General features: G+C 30.2%; 3 protein-coding genes across 4 annotated transcripts; 1 reads left to right on the top strand and 2 right to left on the bottom strand.

The window, feature by feature from the left end:
• Window positions 1-694: 694 nt before the first annotated feature.
• LOC123708077 (inactive hydroxysteroid dehydrogenase-like protein 1) lies at window positions 695-10,745 on the top strand. Its single transcript, XM_045658569.1, has 6 exons — window positions 695-969; window positions 6,800-6,922; window positions 8,002-8,109; window positions 8,884-9,104; window positions 9,420-9,647; window positions 9,950-10,745. The coding sequence occupies exons 1-6, from the start codon at window positions 807-809 to the stop codon at window positions 10,058-10,060; spliced, it is 954 nt and encodes a 317-aa protein (XP_045514525.1). The 5' UTR covers window positions 695-806; the 3' UTR covers window positions 10,061-10,745.
• A 133-nt stretch (window positions 10,746-10,878) lies between these two features.
• LOC123708078 (E3 ubiquitin-protein ligase PPP1R11-like) lies at window positions 10,879-16,865 on the bottom strand. The gene is made up of 4 exons (XM_045658570.1): window positions 16,673-16,865; window positions 14,164-14,284; window positions 13,825-13,949; window positions 10,879-12,932 (listed from the first exon to the last, which is right to left on the bottom strand). The coding sequence occupies exons 1-4, from the start codon at window positions 16,757-16,759 to the stop codon at window positions 12,837-12,839; spliced, it is 429 nt and encodes a 142-aa protein (XP_045514526.1). The 5' UTR covers window positions 16,760-16,865; the 3' UTR covers window positions 10,879-12,836.
• LOC123708076 (succinate--hydroxymethylglutarate CoA-transferase) lies at window positions 14,297-16,665 on the bottom strand. 2 transcript variants are annotated; one of them, XM_045658566.1, is made up of 3 exons: window positions 16,222-16,665; window positions 15,967-16,144; window positions 14,297-15,911 (listed from the first exon to the last, which is right to left on the bottom strand). In XM_045658566.1, the coding sequence occupies exons 1-3, from the start codon at window positions 16,544-16,546 to the stop codon at window positions 15,107-15,109; spliced, it is 1,308 nt and encodes a 435-aa protein (XP_045514522.1). In that variant the 5' UTR covers window positions 16,547-16,665; the 3' UTR covers window positions 14,297-15,106. The 2 variants fall into 2 exon arrangements, with proteins under 2 accessions (XP_045514522.1, XP_045514524.1); XM_045658568.1 differs by having other exon boundaries at window positions 14,299-15,887.
• Window positions 16,866-18,065: the final 1,200 nt, after the last annotated feature.

The raw sequence follows: 18,065 nt of genomic DNA on the forward strand, positions 1-18,065 counted from the left end.
GAACCGCCGAAACGTTAATTTAGATTCTAGCCAAAAAGGCGTCGCTACTACTAGTACTACTACATACCGTTTTGTGTCACGTGACTTACGTAAAACTCAATATTTTTGTTAGTATGGATTTAATGATAAATAAATAATTATTTAATAGTTACTTCACTCCACGACGGCTTTTAAAAATCACGTTTTTATACGTATTACCTACTCTCAATAACACTTTATTTTTCATGCTGTCAAATAGCCTTTTTTTCATAATAGATATTTACCTATTAGTTAAGAAACAAAATAGTATATACAAAAACAATGTATACATAACTTGAAATAAATCATGTTAGCTGAATGTCCTAGAATTTTCGCTAATTCAAAAACGAAGCTATAGCAAGATGGTTTTGCGAAAAGACAGCGCTAATGGCGTCAACTTAGTAATTGTGAGAGTACAACATTGCAGTATAATACATTCAGGGGAATGTAATTCTCTAAATAGTACCGGAATTTGTGCCTATATAATGTGGTTGTATTAAGACTAAATATTATATTGGTTAAAAACGTATTGTACTTGGTAGGATGCAGTTTTGTGTAGATCAAAAAGTATAAAACACACAGATTGACTCAGCAACTAAGTAATTTATAGTATACACAGTGACATAATGACATTAACTTTGTAGGTCAACAAGTGGCCATTTATTTGATACTTGATAGTAAAGCGAGTCGTGTAATATGTTGTTAGTTCAGCTTTAGTATAAGACCGCGCGCAGTGTAAGAATGTTGTGTACCTACTTTCTAAAATATAATTTCTTGCGCTTTTAAACATGTTTATAATAGTATCTTTAGCAGTAATTGGAGCGCTAACAGTGGCCTATATTATAATAGATTCCTTTAGGAGTGTCATTGAATTAATAGTATCGCATTTGACACCATATTTTCTTCCACAAGACGTTCAACCTCTATGGAAGAAGTTTGGAAATTGGGCAGGTTGGTACCATAGATAATACACCAAATACTAGTTCGTACCACATATTTATAAGGTGCATACGGATATCGAAGACTTAGATATTAAAAATGTTATATTAGATTATTTCTCGTTAAATGAACTTTAATTTATTTAAATAACAAAAACGAGGAGAAGGAATTTAAATAATTTATTTTTGTAATTTTAATTTAATTGAGGTTGACGATTATACTTATTCAGTAAATAGTTAACCATCAAAACTGCTACCTTGAGGATGCATGTAAAATATATCTACTTGTCTAACTTTCGATAAATATGCATATAATAGAGTTGATTACGCTGCATCGATTGGAAAAAAGAAAAAGGGACTTAGCCGATGATTTGAAAGAAATATTTGAGAGTAAAAGCCTCATTTATATTATTAATCAAAATGACATAATTTTTATCATGCTAAATTATAAAATGCGAATAGAAATGATTGGGCATTGATATTTGACACATGAAAATGAACCTTAAAATATAAATGGATGTACTGTGGATTTGACTTTACATACATCCTTAAGTATTTTGAACTCAAAATCACGGTCGTAGCACTTTCGCCAAGGTTTAGTTTTATGTATATGCTTTATGAAAAATATAAAAAATAATATATGTTATAACATATTTAATCTATAAAAAACATAAGATAAATAAGACTATCTTATGACACATGATATTTTACAGCATGAACGATGTCGCTGTACGTAAATCGATATGATTAAAGTAATGTAGGATACGCTTCTCAGAAAATAGTCTACCTATTTTTTTGTGGGTGTTGAACTGTTGAACGCTGTCAAAATTGTAAAGGAAGAGGCTTAGGCGACGGCGTATTTCGATGGGGCTCAAGCAGTTCCAGTATTTTATTTCCAAAAAAGTGTTTAAAACTAGGTAGGAGCGTAGAGGGAAAATTGCAATTGTACCAAGTATTTAAAACTTTATTTTATTATTCACCCGAGAACTATGGAATATTACCTAAAAGCAACGTACATTGTACTCCTACGAACCGGATTTGCACAAGCGACATAAGCGTATCAATGTTAATAATTTTACGGCCTCAAAAAAGTTTAAGTAATTAATGGTTTCAATCTTAAAATAAACAAATTTCAGCATTAACAAACTACCATGTGAAATATTATGTTAATGCTATATTCCTTTTAAAAATTGACTGTTATTAATAATTATATCTACTGTTTTTATACACTTTGCGATACAAGTACATAGAGCCTTCTCAAATAGCTTTAATTTATTAATTCCTTTGAGGTGAAGATCATAGGCCTAAGTTTCCATTACCTACGCGGATACAATATAGCATAATATATATGAGCAGTGCGGTGTGTGTTGGCCTTGGCTTGAGCGTGCGCCTCAGAAACCTGATGTCGTGTGTTCTCATCACGGCTGAGTACCAATGAGATTTATTTTCTTTGTATTTTAAATTCGTTTACCATTCGCTCGTACGGTATATATATTTAAAAGATATTCTTGAAATATTACAATCTTCATGAGTACAATTAAATAAAATAACAATTAAATTAAATTGATCTAGGCAAATATTATTTTTAAAGGACTTTAAGAAAACCCGAAGAATACTTGTTTTTTTTTATTACAACTCGACATACATAATTGTTATATAATATTTTCTTACTCGTAAATCATTTGTGGTTTAGTTATAGCTTTTTCTTAAAAAACCATTTAGCTTCGCCAAAACTATTCAAGTAATAAGTTATTTCAACATTTAAGCCGCAAACAGAAGCCATTATGATTTACCACAGCATATAAAAGTACCTACTTAGTACTACAGAATATAGCTTAGCCCAAACCGTTAACTAACAACTAAGTGCAATACTTGTTAAGCTTACGACACGCCTCCGAAGACGATTTCATGTAGCAATATCTCATCTCACGTTCTCTTATGTAACATGGTAAATTAACTATAATGTTGTTCTGATGTAATTGTGTTTTTAGATAACCACCTAAAATTTTAGGCTACAGAACTACTTCACTTCACAAGCTCTTCTTTTCATACTTTTTTCTTAATATGTATGTAAAATTACAAAATATGGTAGATATATATTTATAAAGGTACACCAACAATGCAATTCACAATAGGATTATTAACTGCATTGCTCAATTAATATGTTAACATAATTTCGCTCCATGGAACTATTATAGTTGAAACATCGAAACAAAGAATATATAGCGACTCGTCGGTACACTTTCCATTTGGCGAAACTATCGAAAGGATTATCATAGTATCATAGTACCATAGACAGTAGTTACGGTACGTATAACATTACGCTGTAAAAAACAAAACCGCATAATTAAATTTGCATTTATGTTTGTTTTCGCTGTATTTTATAAAATAAAATTTAATATCATTCTTCAGGTAAAATACGTTTCAATAAAGAATTTACCTACTAGATATTATACTTACATCATTGTAATCATTTAATCAATTTCGAATAATTAGGTAATGAATAATTACTGTATAATGTTTAATGGCTTTGTCCACTCAATTATATCATGGATTATACCATCCGATTCTTTCATAGAGTGGTGTATTTATTAAAAAAAAAATCGATATTCGAAGCAAAAATATATGTGCCCTGTTCTCAATTATACATCTGAGCATTTGTCATTATGCAACGTCTTTTCTTGTGTAATAATTCAAGGGAATGCACAATAATAGATTTTTATCAAACTTATCATCAAGACATATCAAGGAAGCTCTGATACATATTAAAATATTCAGGTAGGTACATTAAAATAGGATTAGCAAAAAAAAATCGTAGATTAATAACACAGTAAAGTACAGTTTGTCGATTTAATTCTTTGTGCGTAATCAAAATACACAGAATTTTTGTGTGTACGTAAACATGCTTGTAGAACAAGCAACTAACTCACTTTGTTGAGGCAAAATAATTAAAATGTCTGATTTATACTAATTAATTCGATAGTTAACTTCGCACCCATTTACATATAAATTTCTTTTTTGCCACAACATCAAATATTTTTATAAAATATGGACTTGGATGTCATTTCTTAAGATTTCTCATTTCACAGATAACAATCAGTAGAGTGACTGTTTAGTATAACCAATATTGCTCCTTTAGCTATTAGTATATAAGTATGTAGTTATGTTTATTTAATATAGTAAATAATCATTGTAATACGTTACTTACGTATTACAATTGTTACTTACGTATTGCAATGCTTACTTACTTCCTTGTGATTCTTTTTTTTTATAAATATTATTATTTTAGATTTTTACTTATTAAATAGTAGACTGCATAGCTGCTAGCTCGGACTGTTGCTATAGTATCGTCATATTATGTGTTTTATGTTTTCGGTATGCACGCTTTTTACAAAACATAATTTAACTCTTGATGAGTATCTACTGGTAATTCATTACTTGAAAATATAAGAAAAACATTGAAAACAGTAAACATTTATAAATAGATAATAATTTTCAGAACATATTAAATCATTAATATATTTGATGCATTACATGAATATAAAAAAACAAGATAGCTACCATGGTTTTTAAAACTGTGAATGATTGATTTACATAAAAGTAAAGAGTTAGAGATCAAGCCCCTAGCTTGATAGAAGAGAAATTGTATCACTTTAAGAAAGGCGTGACCACAAACGTAAAATTAAATTTTTTACTCACATGACCATTTCCATACAAATTCATTTAACTTAAGTGGGTCACACCTATCGCGGAGTAAATTTGTCTGTTCAGATCTGTATAAAAACGGGATCATCATCTATCTTTATACATTCTAGATCTACCTATAATAATTTTTGTGCATCATACAAAAATCTCGTGTACACTGCGTCTTCCTGTCATTCGTATATCTGTATTCCTTCGAAATTAATATATCTTTATAATTTATTATTCCTAAGTCAAAACGAAGATAGAAAGTTCACAATGTTGTCTTTTGACCGTGAAAACTGATTTCCAAACTACATCGCAACAAATTGCGACACCAAATTACACAATCCATACAAAAAGGTCAAGGTCTATAAATTTAATTATACAGACTGCTAGTTAAAAAGTAATTCTAACTTAAATTCGCTTTATTTTTATGTAATTAAAAAACAATATATATGACCAATAATTCTATAATTACAAATTTTGACACAGTCACAGCTGTATCAAAAAAAGACGTTGACTTTATAATTCAAAATATTAAAAAAAACTTGAAATACGCACATAACTCCTGCGGACTGAATCTTAGTAGGTCACTGAGGTTGCAGTGCCTTGAATGGGGACGGCAACATGCAAGCGCCGCAACGTTGCAAATGTTATTATGATTTATAGATATAATGCTGGATTATCATTAAATCTAAGGAAAAATCAAGGTCAATCATTGCAAAGTTTTGCTAACTTATTTCACATCTTTCGCAACCTTTAAATTTCATATTACGGATCCAGTGTTTAGCCAAGTTTCGCCATAATCAACATATATGCATCGCACCGCAATTAGCAACACAACATGAAATAGTTAATCTATTATGTAGTAACTTCTAAAAAAAACGTAAAAGGATTTTGAATTTGTTAAATTTTAACTAAGAACCTAGATCTTTGAGTCATTTAAGTATTCAATTGCTACTATATTGTATTTTCGAATTCTCTACAAATGTAAGTGGATCTGATTTTTATCTTTTCATTAGGGAAATTAATAGTGACTAATAATTTATTGTTACTGTGTTATTACTTTTACGTTAAACATTTTAGCATTAAGTATTAATATTAAACATCGATATGATAGTGGAGTCTTCGAGTCGTCACTGCCCAAACATGCCGGCAGCTGGCACAAATCAATTTACTATATTTGTCCATAATACGACATTAAAAAATAACTAATTTAGTGCGACATTAAATGATTTTTTAAGGTAGTTACATTATATATAGAGTAAATACCCGCGTATAAAAATGCTACAGCAAGGCAGCTTGTATTGCATTGTCAGATGGGATGAATTGATGTTATATCATTTGAGGCGTTTTTTTCAAGCCTTATTGCAATGTTTCGACGTAAGAAATGCTTCTTAATCAATTCGGTACCTGCTAATTTGATTACGTACTTCTGCTAACAACATATTACTGTTGTTAAATTTTACACAAATAATATTACATCATACGCTTTTATGTGGATTGTTAGCAACACTTAAAATTATTAAATATTAAGGTTGTGTAAAGTTGAAGTATTTTTGAGGACTTAATGTACTTTGGAATCATCCAAGTGTACACTAATTGTAAATATTTGCCGTTTATGTTTTCGTCTCAACAGTATTTTACTAATAGACATTTATTGACACTGTTCTACCATGAACTCATAAGTGTTTCTAAGGATTATTTTTTAAATGTACAAATTGCAAGAAAAACTTTGTTTTTTGTTTTATTATTCGTTTGATATTGAATCAAGTCATACATTTGGTTTTACAGAGTTTTTAAAAAAGATTACGTTATTGTTTTTTTTTTGGCTTGATATGTAAATGCTTTTGTTATCTAATGATTAAAGGATAATTCGATTGTGCACACCTTCAAGAAATGGTAGATTATTCTACTTCATGAAAAATAAGCATATAGTGATTATAGAAGCGAATGTAGGAGCAATGTTTGAAATTTATTTGATAGTGATAAAAAAATAGACCTACAGCCTAACTACATTATAACAAGTATTCATAAAAAACTAGCACTGTATCTACGGGACCTTTCTCAAAATTTTATGAGATCACAAATCTTGACATAAGAAATCTTTGAAAACTTTATTGAAAAACTATTATATAAATTGAGAAATAAATTTCCAGTTATAACTGGCAGTACGGATGGTATCGGAAAGCACTACGCGTTAGAATTGGCACAAAAGAGTATCAACATTGTACTGATCAGCCGAAACACAGATAAATTGAAAAGCGTCGCTGAAGAAATTGGTAAGTTATTTACTTATAATAATAATAATAAAAGCCCGTTTTACTTTCAGCCATTACAAAAAAAGCTTAGAACTTTTACATTATTTTCTTCTTATCCTACATCTTAGCTACTTCAGTACCGGAACCTCTTCACGGGTAAAGGCCTCCTCCAGCCTTTTCCAACTTACTCTGTCCATGACTTTCTTTCTCCATTCGATTCCTGCCTTTTTTTGGTGCGCCCTCTTCTTTCCCTTGGTCCTTTCCAAATATATAGTTGCGTTTAAATTCTCTGCATCATGCTATATGCCGCACTCATTGGCACTTCTGTTTTAGGGCATCTGTCACTTTTGTGTTTCTTCTTATTTTTTTACTAAAAAAGTTTATGTATTGAAAAAAATATTATTAATTTTTAGTTCGCTACTTTTTTATTGTTTTCAGGCATGCTACTAGTTTGTTTTTTTTGTGTTCTATGTTCACGTTTGGCAGCTATATGTAAGAGTAGATAAGATTTAAGTGTTCAATACAGTTTTCTTTACGTGGAGAGAAAATTGCACTTTTAAGATTTCCTTAAGGGACCAAAACTTTTCCAGCTCATGTTAATTCGCCGCTCTACCTCAAGTTCTTCATTTTTATCATCGAATGATAATTGTTTACCTAGGTATATGTAGATTTTCACATATTCATGAGGCTTTAGGTCAATCAAGGCTCAATTGTAGCAATCGCGCAGTTTGTGAGTATTTTAGTTCTGTTCTCGTTCATTTTAAGACCTACTTTTTTATTTTCTTCGTTTAAGGTAATTATCATCTTTCCTAGATCTCTACTTGTGTCAGCGAGTAAGAAAATGCTTAACTCTTATCCCTGCCGACTGCCAGTTGAGGTTTTCGAAAAAAATTGAATTATGAACAGCTTAGCTTATTCTTGTCTAAAGCCTGTACCAACTTTGTTACTTACCGTGGATTAATTGTCTGTCATCAATTATAAATTAATTATTAAAATTACAAATGGTTAAATACTGTTTAGTTCAAATGTGTTGTGTAAATCGTAGTAATATATTTTTTTTACAGAAATTGAGTAATTTGAAACTCTTCGTTTTATTTCAGAGAAATATGGCGTAAAGACGAAAATAATTGTAGCTGATTTCAGCAAAGGAATTGAAATATATCAGCACATTGAAGACGAACTAAAGGACATACCAATAGGAATTCTAGGTATGACAAAATATTACAAGCAATGAAAAATGTTTTTGTGGGTGTGAAAGGTTGATATCAAATAAGTTTAGAAAATAAACAACAACTTAGGTTAAACAAAAAAACTAAGGTCATGACGATTTTTCAGAGAAGTTTCTAATATATTAGCCATGGCTAAAATGCAACTGTGATTATTTGCTCTCAATAAGATCAATTTTACGGTCTACTTTTGTGATGCAATCATTAAATATATATGTATATATAAAATAGACTCTAGCTACAATGTAAAATTCAATTTTATTGCATAACATTTAATAGGCTATCGTAAAATATTACGACTACGTGAGAGAATTAGGCATTCACAGAATTGTTACATAACGCGTGAATCTAATTTACAACCACGAGTAAATATTGATTCCAATATCAGCAAGAATGAAACAATATAGAAAAATCTCTCATGTGTTAATGTTTTTATGATGTTTATGAGTATATGTCTCGTGTACGTCAAGTTATTCTAAACAATTCAGTGACTGACACAGATATTATTGCTACGGAACGGATGCAATCAGAGGCTTGGAATCCATATAGAGTTGTAGGGCCACTGGATTATTCATTATTACTATAGTAGTAAGGTCCCTGTCCTGTAGGTTGAGTTTCTTTTTTTGTTAAAATGTTTCTATTTCATGAGATTTATTACATATTAACTAATGTTCTGCTGTTCCCAGGTAAAAACAATTAAAATAGGTCGTTACTTATATTAATCCTTATACTTCTAACTGATGTAAAACGTTTTAGTGAACAACGTAGGAGTTCAGTATGAATATCCTATGCCTCTATGCGAGCTCCCAACGGCTAAAGCCTGGGAAATCATCAACGTGAACGTAGTAGCTGTCACCACCCTCACAAGAATGCTGCTACCAGCGATGGTAGCCAGGGGCAAGGGGGCAGTTGTCAATGTATCCTCAGGATCTGAACTCCAGCCACTGCCTCTGATGGCTGTGTACGCGGCTAGTAAGGTAATTAAAAGTTGGTGAAAAAGAGCAAACGAAATGTGCTTATATTAATTACAAACAGAATATTACTTATCGACAGAAAATCTGGTGGAATCTATAAGATAATACAAGTAAATCTAGTACTCTGAAAAACGTTAAGTACATTTTAAATCAAGATATCTTGTCACTTGCTTCCTTTATTTTAAAATTAAAAAAATTATATCCCGGTTATACACAATATGCGTTGCTATCTCTACAACAACGACCGGTTGTATTACAGTAGAACAATATATAAAAATACTTTGCCTTTTATTGTAAATCATATTTCTACACTTACAGGTGTACGTACGTAACTTTACGCAAGCCATACGCGAAGAATATTCTCCATTAGGCATTTACGTGCAACACGTTTCACCACTTTTCGTCTCCACCAAGATGAACAACTTCTCCCAAAGGTTGATTGATGGCAACCTTCTAGTTCCCGATGCTGCGACATATGCGCAAAGTGCTGTACTCCTACTTGGTAGAGTGCAGAATACTACAGGCTACTGGCTGCATGGCATACAGGTAATTAGATCATGTCTCCTATATTAACTACTAAATAACGTAATTATGATTAGCAATAGCAAAAAGCATCTTGCATTGCATCTTAATCAGTGCAATCATCATGTATATAACTGATGAATTCAATTTGGCATGTTTTAATACTTTATATTATACATTTTAAGTGTACAACAGTATAATATCATTCTTTAACGGAATTTAAACATTATTCGAGTACTTTTTAGCAATCGTGTTTATAAAGCTCCCATTTCTATAAAAGTTAGTTAAAATGTGTAATAAAAATACAATGTCATATTTTGTTTCAGTATTTTTTCATAAAATTGGCGCCGGAACGACTACGAATGAGGATTGGACATCACATGAACAAAGACTTTAGAAACGAGCACTTTAGAAATACCAAGCTTAAGGCTCAGTGATCTTAGAATATACTAGTACAATTACGCAGGCGGAATTACCTGTCTCAAAATCTATAAAATTTATTAGAAATATCTTCAAAGGTTATGGGACAGTGAGCATATACAGTGCTTCCAAAGTGATAACGGTCGTATTTTTCGAGCGTCGTTAGGAAATGATATCTATATAGGGTGGTAAAGTGCATTTACTTCATGCATAATTTAGTAGAATTATGTGTTTTGTGCGAACAGAGATAAATATTGATTTATCAGTCACGAGATTTGATTCGATAATTCAACGCCAATATTTAAAGACGACTGATTGAACTTGGATTCACAGGCGACAGCCGTGGACCTCCCGAATCGTTTTCGATTGTGTACACACGATATTAACTCCTATTTTATTCGAACAAGGTGCAAAATGCGAGTGCATTGTTTAGGGCTCTTAGGATTCAATGATTCGGGTGTTTCCGGGAATACGACCACTGGCCAGATCTTCGCATTATTAATTAGAGAGTACTGTACAATTTTTTTTTTTGTGAAATGAAATAAATTTTTCGAGTCATTACGTAAAATTAAATGTCACTTAGTTATTATAAAACTTTGTTTTATGTAAATATAGAAAATACGTTAAGGTTATCGTAATAATATATGAGTTTACTGTCATTTTAATAAAATAAATAGCTAATAATAATAATAGCCTTTTAATTCAGATACGTAGACATTTAAACACGTTTCCCTTTATATATCATACATCGGTCTATCGATCATGACGCTTTAGTGGGCGCCCAAATTGAGATCCATATTATGTTAGTAAAATTAGTATACAAGTATTTAGTAAGTAATAAAATAAATAGCTATAACAGTTTAATTTCTGAAAATGATCTAAAGAAAAGAATCTGCTCGGAAGATTTCTATTTATAAACACAGTTCATTTTTCTAATAAAATACCGATTTACTTAGTAAATATATTTCATTTAACATACTTAAATACTACAGTAAAATTATTACCATAATAAGATGTGAATTATTTTTAAACATGACATAGAAATGTTTTCACTTTACTTTACATATTTTAGGAATTAAACCCCTTTATTCATACAAAATTCAGGCTATGACAGTTATAAAAATATAGTATTAAGAGTTATCTGAATAAGACATGACATTAATATATAAATAAATAATCATTAATTTATCAATAATAAATCAACGGTCTTCATCCGGCCCAGCCTGGAGCTTCATTCCGTTGGAAGCTTTTTTGGACAAATTATAATATTTTGCGTAATTTAAGAATGATAATTATCAAAATTGACATCTAGTTACGTGTTTAAAAGCGTAGTACGTCGTTAAGACAGGAGCGACGCCATCTTGTGTGGCAAAGCGTTTTGGCGGGTTCTTGAAATTATATTTTTTAAAGCCATTATTAAACAGAATTCAAAATAACAAGTTGTGTAGTTTCTAAAGTTCTACAAAATAATATGAAATGGTTTTTATATCTATTCAAACAGCCCATAGTACCGTTTTATAACTAAAGTGGGTAAATCTCTCTATTTTAATAACGGCATATAAACTATTTATTTAAAAATACGGAAGAGATACATTAGTTAAAAAAGTGCAATTATACTGCTTTGTATGAATAAAGGGTAAATGTTTTTTGATTACCAAAAATACTATATAAAAGGTTATTTATAAGAGAATTTATTTGTTACAAATTTTAAATGTCTATTATATAGTACGGTAATTTATACCCAAACTTCTCATATGAAACAATAGATAATCAAGAAGATTAACAATTAGTAAACACTATCGTAGAACTGCTAAACTGGTAACACTATAACATATAGGTTTTTTAACAGTTAAACCTACTTTTTCCCACTCCCTACCTTATATACTGTCTTATAAAGAAACTAAAAGCCTTAGTTGAGAAATGTTTCGTGGCTACTCATTAATTTATAGACTCAACATAACAACAAGTTTACTCTTTCAAGCGTTCCCATATTTTACCGGAATTTACAATATAAAGGTATTTTTCTATTGAGAAATAAACTTGGGAATGAATATTCTTTCAATTAGGACTTCGTTTATTAATATGCAAGTTTCTGGCATGAGTAAATAACGACAAAGAGACATACCGAACCATACATACAATCTTCATATGAAAAATAAATAGATTTTTACATGAAAAACTAAAGCGCTCCGTGGGCATATTTAGAACAAAACGGATGAATGCGTCAAATTTAATGCGTATAGTAAACTATACAAATTGTATGAACCGAGAGCTGTATGTTTCGAGCTGTCAATAAAATTGTTGTAACAGTTACTACTGTAAAGTACGCTTCACATAGCACACGATATAAAAATTGTATGGAAATATTTGAGCAGCGCTTTGAGGGCGAATCTTTTCAACATATTCAGATATTTTTTGTGTATTTTGTACGAATCAGTATGTTAAAACTAAAGATAAAGTGACATTGTATCAAATACTTGAAAAACATTTGGAATTATATTTTATAAATGTTAACCACATATTAAGATTCCGATTTCTGTCAGAATACTGAATAATTCACTCTGTGGAAAAATAAAATTTTATAAAATAAATGGAATTCTTTTTGTTACATATATCAAAAATCTGTTAGTCAAGATAATTTTAATATAGAGACTTATGAACGTTTGTGAAACCTTGGATCTTCATATTTCGCTAGGCGCCAAATAGGATGAAGAAAATTACTCTTATGGAAAAAATTACCAATACGAAAATACATTGAAATGTTTAAAAGTCAGGTATAAATAATTTACGTGATTAAGTATCAGAGGGCGGCTTGTCGGGCGGCGCCAGCGCAGGCTCCGAAGGTTTTAACGTCACAGATGTTGTTGGTTCAGGTTGTTCAGTGTTCTCCTGAAATTTGGTACAAGATATTTATTTATTTACGAGGAAGAAATTAAATCTTTCATTATTAAAATATTAAATAAATGTGAAATTATAATAAAAAAAAATTTTGTCCAACTCTTATTTAATAATTAACTAACTACTAATAACTATTGATCTATAAAATCTAAAGACTACTTCACTTTTATTTTTTCCTGGGATAAATATTTTGGCTTGTGGCTAAGCATCGAAGGCTTACGTACAGAGAAATCAGTTAATCAGACGCAGAAACCATACCCTATTTTGGGCTTACGCGGCTTCAATCAAGTTATAGACCATCATCCATCACATTATTACTACACGCATTGAACCTCGGATTCAGAGTCGAGACTTAGCGTTAAGTATGACTCCCGCATGCCAACGTTGATTTGACATTTACAGCATGTTACATGTGTCTACCTTAGTGTCAGTGTCTTAGTGTAAACTAAACCACTCGTGTGTCAAAATCCATAAGGGTTTTGATGGGAGTGACAGTTAACTGTTACGACCCTGAATTCTACCCCAAAAGCTTATTATTAATAAAAATTAATTCTATTCTTGTTGATGAATCTAATGTTTTTGCATAGTGCATACAGCTGCAACTATAATTAAAAGAAAGTAACAAAAAAATTGATTACACATAATTTTTCATCAATCAATCAATCAATAATCACAGGTAATTATGGGTACTTATGCATACTACATAACACTTATTATAATTTCACTAGTGTTACACAAGAAGTATAGCTTCAGTTTGAGCATAAGACCGGTTAAATTATGCTTAAGATTGTTAGTTAATGTACCAAGTTTTGGATCGAGTGTCATAATTTGAATTTTAAGAAACTGGATAAAAATGAAGAGAGAAAATGCGCAAAATACTAACTTGTACGTGTGTGTTGTGCTTAGTACGTTTCTTCTCAACATGTCCAAAACAATGTTCACATTCGTCGTCACTCTCTTCCGAGTCGGACTCGCCGAAACGACGGGGTTTTTCATATATACAGCAACCTGTTATATCAATAAGATACATTTCGCATAAATTAATGAATTTAAATAGAAGAAAGTAATAGAAGTGGGGGGGAGGGGGAGTTATTTTTTCTATATAGAATAGTGTATCGAAGCTTATGAAAAGGAGAGAAAATGTTCTCGTGGATGTAATTCGTCAGTACTTTATAGATATCGTTGAAGTTCATATTATAGAATTTAAAATATCAGTACTTACATTTAGACTTTTTCTTGTTCATGTGTTCATTGTCGACGGTGTCCTCCGTCCATACAACTTTTTTGCGTTGCTGCTTCTTTGTGGGTCTCAGAGTTAACACAGCTACAGGCTCTACGGGCTCCTGAAATATGAAATGATTTACATAACGTAATGTATTTGAAACGTCCAAGCAAAACAATTAATAAGACTTACTTTTGAACCGCAATTAATTGAAGAATATAATATCTCTTCATACGCCACATGGTTGATATCGACAAAAGAGGATACTCAAAAATTAATACACTTTTAATTAATTCAATAAATATTTTTAATTTTAAAGCAAATTTTTCAAAACAGAATTTTCGGTTTGGAAAGATGCCTCATTCAAAAGTATGTATTGTGTTTCAGTTTATCACATTTGCTAGCTATATACATCTTATGTTTTAGTTTAAGGTCAAAATACAATGAAACTAATAAAATAGATATATGTATTTTTACAGTATGGTTAAGTATCCTTAATAAAATCATTTTATAGCCTGTTACAGAATATTAAAAGGTATTATGATTATGCGACACAAAGGTCCTCATTGTTATTTAAATAAAGGTCAGGATTTAAACTGTCTGTTTGAAATTCTTATACCATTAACTATTATGGAGTTTAAGTTTTTATTGCCTTTGATCATTGAGCATTTTATCTTTGTGTTTAGATAAAAATAAAACAGCATTATTTTCTTAGAACAAACATTATGATAATAATGATGAAAACAAAAGATAACATACCTAAAGTATGAAAAACACATCACAACTAATACTGTTTACAGTTTACAGAATATAACTAGCCAAAGCATATGCACACTAAATAATATTTTGTGTTAAATATAAATAATAATATATCTCTATAAAAGGCTATAAATTTATACAAGATGTACTTTTCTTCAAACAATTAAACTTTTTATTCATGAAGTTATCTTATAACCTCATTATGAATCAGCTCTTGAATTTTTATATCATCATAACCTAGAAAGTTAGACAATATATCTCGAGTGTGCTGAGCTAATGTGGGGGGAGGTAATCTAGCATCATTCCCCCCCTCTGAGTAAACAGTGGGTGGTCCAACTACTTTAATTATCCCAGCATCTGGGTGTTTTAATTCCTTTACCAATTTTATATCTTTTACATGTTCATCATTAAACACATCTTTCATAGTATTAACAGGCCCGTTTGGGAATGTAGCCGTTTTAAAAAGTTCTGTCCATTCTCGCTTTGACTTTGTTATTATGATATCACTAATTATTTTTATTATCTCTTGACGGTTTTCAACACGTCCTGAGTTATTTTTAAACCTTTCATCATCTATTAAATCTTCTTTGTTTATAATTTTACAGAAATCTGCAAACTGAGCATTAGATCCTGTCCCAATAACAATTTCCCCATCATTTGTTTTAAATGCTTGGTATGGGACTAAATTGGCATGAGCCGTACCCCATCGTTGTCCTTCAATACCACAGTTTAAATAATTATTAGCTATGTTGATCATACTAGATATTTGTGTTGAGAGTAAGTTGCAGTCGATCTTCTGTCCATTTCCAGTGATCTTTCTATAATATAGTGCTGTCATAATGGCTCCAAATGCATGTAAACCAGTAGTTACATCTGTAATTGCTACTCCAGCTTTTACCGGACCGCCTTCTTTTTCACCAGTACAATTAAGAAACCCTCCCATTGCTGCTGCAATGACATCATAACTGAAAAAAAAATTATACAAAATGCTTCAATTTGATTTAAGTAAATACTCAATAAGTTATTAATATTTAAAATAAACACCCGGGCTTCATGCTATAAGGTCCTGTTGGTCCGAAGCCTGTTATTGCACAATATATAAGTTTTGGATTCACTTCACTCAGTTTCTTATATCCGACTCCTAATTTATCTAACTTTCCTGGGAGAAAGTTTTCAACAAGGACATCACATTTTCTAGCTAAGTCATAAATAATATCTTTCCCTGAAAAAGTACAAAAACAATCAAAGGTTTCACATTACAAATAAAAAATAAGGTTCATTAAAAATAAACAAACATACCTTGTAAAGACTTCAAATCAATGCATATACTTTTTTTGCCTCTATTTACAGATAGAAAATAATATGAATCATTTCCTTTTGTGAAAGGTGGTCCCCACTTCCTGGCTTCATCACCATCAAAACTTTCTACTTTTATAATATTAGCACCCAAATCCCCTAATGTCATGGTGCAAAATGGTCCTGCTATTATTCTTGACAAATCTAATACATTGATATCACGTAATAACCCTGTATTAGTTGAATATGAAGTTTTTCTAATTGTATGAGATAGTATAACCCGAAAAATAGGTCCTAGCCTAGCTTTAAGTTTTTCCACAGAGCCCATTTGTTAATCTAAATAGCGCGTTACGGCTTCAATACACAAGTGTTAAACAATAACTGGTATTTTAATCTAAGATTATGTTTAACGAGATATTTACAAGTCAAATACGTAAGATAAGTCATTATTTACCTCTTGAAGTTGTGGGGGTACCGTCGTTACCGCTGTACTTGTTGTTGCCATTTCTTCTGTGTCGAAAGTACGATGACGGTCTGCCATTAATGAATCAAAAATTCACATTATATAAGGATAAAACTATGTTAGCATATTTTTAAAAATTTGGGTTAAAAATCTTTATTTTTGTTCGTCGCAAATGACAGCAGCAATTGACAGAAATAATTATTAGAAAACTGAAAATTTGTTTAGTTGTCAGTAGCTACATATTAAGTATATGAAAGTCAGTGTCATTTTGATAGATACAGTTTTGGTATATCTGAAAACATGATACATTATAATATATACCATTATTAATACTCATACACAATTATTCGATGGAGATTATTATTACATAAAGAAAAATAATAATATATTAAAATCAAAAAACCGTGTTTATAATGTATAATTACTTATTAATTATCTATGAATCGGCCTCAGTTATTTTGAAAAGTACTTATAGGTATAATGTTGTTTTTATTGGTAACGTATCTAAAATCGATTAGCTGAATTGGGGCTTACCTCTAACCAGTTAAAACCCCGAGAAAAATTTACAAAGCTAAAACCTTTCTCATAAGTTTGTGCAAGAACAGTAATATAATTACACTCAATAAAGTTTTTTTCTATTATATTATATTATATTATATTATATTATATTATATTATATTATATTATATTATATTATATTATATTATATTATATTATATTATATTATATTATATTATATTATATTATATTATATTATATTATATTATATTATATTATATTATATTATATTATATTATATTATATTATATTATATTATATTATATTATATTATATTATATTATATTATATTATATTATATTATATTATATTATATTATATTATATTACAAGAATTAAGTATCCAAATAATGTTCATGTTACACTTTATATAGTTCTGAAGATCAATTTTAACGTATAGTAGGGCAAATTAAATAGATCACTTTTTATAGATAATAAGTAGAAGTTAATTTAACCAATGTCTTTACACTACATTCTAAGCATAATAAAAAAATTATGTTCTAAAGAGAATTGAACCACGTTACAATGTTGAAGTTACAATATTAAACAATAGGTCATGTTACTGAAAAGATGACCGTTGATAAGTAGAATTGAATGCAATTAAACTTACGATAAAAATAAATACAGCATCTAGTACTTTTTTATAATAGGTAAATTCGATTTATATATGTTTGAAGTACGTATCGATTAATTCTTTCGATGTTTGAAGTGGAGCACCTCACTTTGGAGCACTTCACTTATTTAATTAACGTTAAATTAAAGAGTAAAAAAAACCTATACGTACTCTTTCTACCTTACCTGTCTTCCCACTGTCCTTTTACGAAATT

This window comes from Pieris brassicae, chromosome 4 (genome assembly GCF_905147105.1).
Source record: "Pieris brassicae chromosome 4, ilPieBrab1.1, whole genome shotgun sequence".
Classification (NCBI taxonomy): Eukaryota; Metazoa; Arthropoda; class Insecta; order Lepidoptera; family Pieridae; genus Pieris; species Pieris brassicae.